The sequence below is a fragment of the Pristis pectinata genome, chromosome 12 (assembly GCF_009764475.1).
Source record: "Pristis pectinata isolate sPriPec2 chromosome 12, sPriPec2.1.pri, whole genome shotgun sequence".
Taxonomy (NCBI): Eukaryota; Metazoa; Chordata; class Chondrichthyes; order Rhinopristiformes; family Pristidae; genus Pristis; species Pristis pectinata.
Genome location: NC_067416.1, coordinates 53,617,308 through 53,624,269, shown reverse-complemented (window position 1 = coordinate 53,624,269; position 6,962 = coordinate 53,617,308). Strand labels below are relative to the sequence as shown.

The window sequence follows — 6,962 nt, the reverse complement described above, 5'->3', positions numbered from 1 at the left end:
CTTCAGGTCTTGGGCAGAACAGTTGCAGTGAGAAGCTGTGATGCATCCGGATAGGATGTCTTCGATGGTGCATCTAATAAATTGGTGAGGGTCATGGATTCATAACGAATTTCCTTGACCTTATGTGGCAGGAGGAGCTCTGGTGTGATTTCTTGGATATGTAGTCCACGTGACTGGACCAAGACAAGTCTTTGGTGATACTTACACCCAGGAACTCGAATCTCTTAACAATCTCCACCTAAAGACCATGGGTAACGACAGCAGTGTGAATTTGTGAACCATATTCCTCGTTTTGTCACATTGAGGGAGAGGTTGTTGTATTGATAACACGGCACTAGGCTCTCTATTTCCACCTTGAATTCTACCTCGCCGTTGTTTGAGATCTGGCACACGACTGAGTCTTCTGCAAACATATAAAAGAAGCTAGAGCAGAATTTGACCAATCAGTCGGAAGTGTACAGGTAATATAGTAAGGGGATGCGAACGCAGCCTTGCGGGGCGCCAATGTTGAGGGTGATCGTGCGCGAGATATGGCAGACCATCTTCATTGATTGTGGTCTGTACGTCGGGAAGCGAATGATCTAGTTAAGGGGATGCAGAGCCATTAGTCTAGGACTTCTAAGATGAGTTCCTTTCGAATTAAGTTCTGGAACAGGAGGTAGAGTCAATAAATCGTGAATCTTACCTCGGGATCTTTATTAACCAGATGTTCCAGGGATCAGTGCACTGTTCGGAAAATGACGTCCGTTGTGGACCTGTTTGATGGTCGGCGACCTGCGCTGGGGAGAGGTTGACTGGGAGCCTGGCGTGGAACTGTCTCACGGTCGGTTTCTGCGGATACTTCGTGATGACGTATGCCAGAGCCACAGGAGGCAGTCATTGGGGACGATACTTTGTTGTGCTTCGGCCCCGGGATGATGTGGTCTTCTTAAAGCAGATGGCAACCTCATATTGGAGTATGTAGAGGTTGAAGTTGCCTGCAAATAATTCAGCCACTGCCCCCGAAGGTTCTGAGAACACGGTCGGGGTCTCTCTACGGACCGGTCGCTTTCTAAGGGTTCAAGTGCTCTCAATTTTATTGGAACCAGGTCCGTAACCGTGAAGGACCAAGGCGCCAAGCTGATGTAAACATGTATGTCTTCCAGAAGAAAAACAGGAGAGAGCAGAGTTTGAAATATCCAGAGACATTTGAAAAATCAGTCCCAGAATGTGACTGTAAAGCCACAGAGGTAGCTTCACAGATCGAATGCAAGAGAAACTGAAAAAATTGGAACAAATTCTCAGAGTGGCGGGAAACCACAAACAGTGCTCAGCGTACAGATGTATCCTCTTGGAGCGGACAAAGTTGAGTTCTACGAGGAGTTTTTGTACAAGGGTTTAACTGGTTTACATCACTGTGCTGACAAAGGCGCAGTAATAAACTGCAGAGTCGCTCAGTTGCAGCGATGAGATGGTCAAACTGGTGAATTTGCCTGCCTTCTGCAGATCGACAGTGAAACGAGTTTTGGCAAAATCTGCTAACTCTTCGTATCCTGAACTACTTTTCATCAGTATGAACTCAGGTCTTGAGTTTGAACGTTGCCGATACCAATTTAAAGTGTAGTCATCCTCTGTAGTTACATAGGAGCAGTTGAAAGTCACCGTCTCACCTTCTGTCTTAACTGCTGAGGACATCGACTGAGTGACAGAATCTCCGTGACTAGAATCTGAAAAATGATTCCAAATAGTAAAAGATTAGACAGGCGTGCGTTCACAAATCGGTTGAAACCCTGTAGCGAAAGTAGATGAATTCTCCGCTGCGCGATTACCTGTTAACCATGCTCCGCACACAATCCCGATGAGGAGGATTGACATTTTCTTTATAAACGATAGGTTGAAGTATTTCTTGTTCAACCTACTGCCGTTGACCATCAGACTGTTCTCGCTGCTGCTCCTTGTGCGGGTGGCGCTGTGGCGGGGTGGGCGGGGAGCGAATGTCAGCGAATGGGAACAGTTCTCCAGACAAGCTCCACCCTCCACACCCCGCCTAACCACATATTTCCCCAGTTCCGTCACAACTGATGTTCTTTTAGGGGAAAGTTTCCTCTTGCAGAGACCGGGTTAGGCGAATTTCTGCAATATTAACTGCGGTGAATGCATTTCAAAATCATGGAGTTCTGAGCACAGGGTCAATTAGCCTTCAGAGAGCAGACGGACCATCCGGGGAAATAAGATTACTTGTTAAATCTGTCTCTGAGCCAGTAACTCTCCCCACACCCCTGTTGAAGCGCAGCCAAAGATTAAATGCAAGATTGCTCAATTATTCATTCCCCATCCTGCCATCCTCAACGTGCTGTACGGAGACATGAGATAGTTTGAGAGAGAAGAAGAAAAATGGTCAGATGGTAGATTGATCTGTGTGTGTGTGTGTGTGTGTGTGTGTGTGTTTGTGTGTGTGTGTGTGTGTGTGTGTGTGTTTGTGTGTGCGCGCGCGCTTGTACGTCTTTCCCTCTCTCTTCATCACATCTCTAGCGTGTCCATATGCGCGTTTCTTTGTGTCTTTGACTAATCTGTCGTTATTCCCTTTTCTCTTTCCATCTCCCCCCTCTCTAGTTTTCCCTCTTTCTCCTTCTCTCACTTTCTCTCCTATATCCCTCTCCGCTCACTTTCCGACGCTCTCTCTCTTTACCTCCCTTAATCTATCTAACTAGCCCTGGTTAGCTTGAGACTCCAACAGCCTCTATCAATACTGGACCATGAAAATGACACCTTCCATTTGCACCCCTTTCTTTGCTTGATGAGTTCTTGGGACGAGAGCGCCCTCTGGCGAGCGCACTCTGAAACCCTGACAGTGGCTTCTCTCGCCCTGCAACACTGTGGGAGCAATGTAGCGAAGTGATGGACAGTACGAAAAAGAGAAGGACAATCGTGATAAGGCGGAGTCCGAGGGATTTGTGGTCTGAAGAGCGGTGAACAATGCAGCAGACTCTCCCCGCACGCAACCCGCCGCTCCTCCTCCTCCTGACCTTCTCTCTTTCTTGTGCAGTAACCTTTGGTGTGCACTTTATCGAATGATTTCGAGAAAGTTAGAGACGCTGGATCTCCAGGTTCCGCTTGATCCTCATAGCTACTTTCTCATGGAGATCCAGATACAGGGAAAATGGATATCGAGGATTGCTGCAAATGCTTTGTAAAGTTCGCATTTGTCCCCACTGGTACGAGATGAATTAAAGAACAATTCCTCAATCTTGAGTGACATTCCTTACTGAGTGTCTCCCTCGGAAGTGGAAAGCCACTGATTACTGTGTGCCCTTTCCCGTAACCTGGCCGAGCAATCCGTCTAGTGAGGGGTCATTGCAACATACAGGACCAGCTTTTGTCTGGATTCGCCATCTCCCTGCAAAGGTATGGGCTCCATGGCACAGCGATACACGGCGGGTACCGACACAAGAGCTCCAGAGATATTGAAACCGGGCATTCTTCCGAATTTCTGCCAAGCAACGGTCAATCTCTCCGGGCATTCTGGAAGCTGACCTGTTTTTCGTAAATATGCATCCTGATCAAATATTTTGGAGATTGCCAGCGACGCCGTATGTCCCAAAAATGTATGCATTGGAACAAGTGTAACTACATTTCTTTATTCCTCCGTCCTTCCTGAACTGTTTATTCATGAGCTCCTGGGTCACTGAATCTAATCCACTGGTTACTGCAATAAAAAGCGGAAAGTATGAACTGCTCGGTTTGTATTAAACCCACAGAACACACTCTGATGGTCTTCGCAGAGATTCACGGGGAAGCACGGCCAATTTAATGAGTAAAGAACGGAGGGAACGTATGTTGTTCGCTCCAAGATGATTACCTTCAAGAAGTTAGTACCACTTGACCGATATTGGAGAATAAGATCCGATCAGCGGCATCCTTCACTTTCTGAAAGGTTGGGGCCGTTGCCTTGCTGAAGCATTGGCTGGTAAATCAGAGTTGAGCATATTTAGGCACGAATCAGAATGGCGATACTGCAGTTTCTATCTATCTTTATTACTCCTTCTCTTCGTTTTCCGTTGTCTTTATCACACTCTGTCTCCATATGTATCTGTTATTCCATGTCTCTCTCGTCGTTCACTCTGCCATCTACTTTTGCCCTTTACGTTTTCCCTCTGCCTCTCTCCGTCTGCCTCTTTCTTTCTCTCTACCTCTGACTTGATCTAATATCTCTTTCTCTCTCTATTTCACACATACACCCATCACAACTTGTCAACCCTCCCATCACCGTAGCATCTTCAAATTCGATTGCATTACAAGTGGTCCATTTATCTAAATGACGAACAGAGATTCCAACAAGTCTAGGCAACACCACTGAATCCTGTAGCTCCTCCTACTTTTGAATCCGAACATCACCCCTTCGTCCCGACTTTTACCTTCCATTGGTGAGCAAATAGCCTCCAATTAGCACACTCTTCACTTTGTGTAAGACTGGGAGCTTAACACAACTAAAGGATTGACTGGAAAATCAGCAGGGAACCTATTCGGGCACAGATCAGAAAATGTTGCCTATCAGTTTCACTCTCTGCCTGTTTTTGCTTCTCTTTATATTCTGTTCTTTCTCTCTGCCTCTCCATATCTCTATCCCTAAATCCTTCTGACTCTCTCCGTCTCTTTCTCTCCTTCCCTCTCTTCGTCTCCGTATCTGTCTATCTCTTTCTTTCTCTCTGTTGCAATTGGAATCGGATTTTATTCAATATGTCTGTTTTGATTCTCTGGATATTTCTCTTCCTATATTTATCTACTTTTCTATCATTTATCTATTCAATTCCAGAGCTGTCTCTCTCGTTCTCTCTCTGCTTCTCGATCTTTTTATTTCTCTCCCTTGCTACATACACTGTTTCTCTCTGCCTCCTCTCTGTCCCTCCTTATAAACTGCTGACTCAGCTATCACCGTATTATTGCAAATCCTATCCCATTGCACACACTCCCTTTATCTACATCATCAGACTAGATTATAACCAATTGAGGCAACCACATTGAATCCTAAGGCATCCCGGTAGTTATTCATTGTCAATCCGAACAACGCACATTATCGCCACTCTTTGTATCCTTTCATGAGCCAATCTCCTGACCATGGAGACAAAATCTTGATTTCTTACTTTCTGCAGTGTTTTAGAGTAACAACTATTCCAATGCTTTCTGGAAATGGAAAGACCCTTTTGCTCAGGTTCCCCTTGAACCTGTCCGTGACATTTTCAAAACAATTTCCAGCCAATTTGTTAACGTGTTATGGACATTAGTGGAAAAAGAACGTCGAGGTGAACGGAAATGTTTTGAAAAGTTCCGATTTGTGCCGACAGCTACGCGTTGTTGTCAGGAGTAATTCCTCAGGCGTGGTCGAGTTTGGCTGCTCAGTGTCGCCCATTTTATTGGACCACTTGAAACTCACTATTCTGCGAGTGTGTCGTTCTGCTTACCAGCAAAGTGCTCCATCTAGGGAGCGCTCCTTGCAACACCCGGGTCCAGTTTCCATCCGGATCCACCAGCTCCCTGCAACAGTCTGGATTCCATAGCACGTGGGAGTCCGACACAGGAACTCAAGATTACTTTCATAGCACTTGACCGATATTGCAGAATGAGATCAGATTAGCGGCACCCTTCGCTTTGTGTAGAACTGTAGGCGTTGCCCTGCCAAGGGATTTGCTCTCTCTCTCTCCCCCCCCCGTCGTCTCCCTGTTATCTATCTATCTATCTATCTATCTATCTATCTATCTATCTATCTATCTATCTATCTATCTATCTATCTATCTATCTATCTATCTATCTATCTATCTATCTATCTATCTATCTATCTATCTATCTATCTATCTATCTATCTATCTGTCTATCTATCTATCTATCTATCTATCTATGTGTTTTCTACTTCTCTATATCCTCTCTCTAACCTTCTCTGCGCCTGGCTATGATTGTGTGTGTGTGTGTGTGTGTGTGTGTGTGTGTGTGTGTGTGTGTGTGTGTGTGTGTGTGTGTGTGTGTGTGTGTGTGTGTGTGTGTGTGTGTGTGAGAGAGAGAGAGAGAGAGAGAGAGAGAGAGAGAGAGAGTGTATGTGAGAGAGAGAGGGAGGGAGTTGACACGCACATGAGGTTCTCGGTCAGAACTGAACCTACTAGGCACCTATCAAAAGGGATATGGTTTACATCCTCCGGCTACTCCTCGGCCTGTACACTTATCTTGCTCTCGCTCTCTCTCGCTCCCTCACTCTCTCTCGCACACTCTCATTCTCTCTCCATTGTTTTGTGCGTACTCGTGATTGTGCGTGTGTCTGTCTGTTTGTGTCTGTGCCTGCTCTCACTCACTTTACCCGGCCGCTCTACATCCATACATCCATGCGCTTGCTCTCTTCACTGTCTGGGGGTTTGAGGAGCGTGTTCCTGGTGCAGGACTGGCTGATGTTTGGCGGCTCGCCCTCTTGCGGCATATATCATCCAATTGTGGTGTCAGCTCTGGTTCATACATACGCTCTCCCTCTCTATATGTGGTTCTGTGTGTGTGTGTGTGTGTGTGTGTGTGTGTTTGTGTGTGTGTGTGTGTTCTCTCACTTTACCCTCCATCTGTGCGATGGGTTTCTGTCTTTCTCCCTTCCTTCTGGTTGTCTCCATGTCTGTTTTTTAACCTTCCCCTTCTTCCTTCCTTCCATCGAGGGCTGCTCTGTTTCTCACGCTGCCTCTTGCTGTAATGATTACAGTATCACAGGGATCGTTGCCGGGCAATCGTTTCAAACTTTATATAATTAGCTCCAGTGAATGACTTAGGTGTCTTGTTGCCAAATGCGCAGAGGTCGCAAAATGCCAAGGAATGTAAATTGCAAGAGACTGCAACGAATTTAAACAGAATGAATGGAGGTTTGTCGGTATCAGATGGGAAATTAAGATGTGAACGGATGCAAGGAGCCCATGGGGAGATGTTGCAAGGTTGAGTAAAAGGCAAATGGAAAAGAATGT

At 45.9% G+C, this 6,962-nt stretch overlaps 1 gene segment (V, D, J or C); it reads right to left on the bottom strand.

The window, feature by feature from the left end:
- Positions 1-1,386: 1,386 nt before the first annotated feature.
- On the bottom strand, positions 1,387-1,873 carry LOC127576450 (T cell receptor alpha variable 38-1-like). The segment is given in 2 exon segments: positions 1,387-1,706; positions 1,809-1,873. Coding segments are annotated over 2 exon segments (366 nt in total).
- Between the last annotated feature and the right edge of the window lie 5,089 nt (positions 1,874-6,962).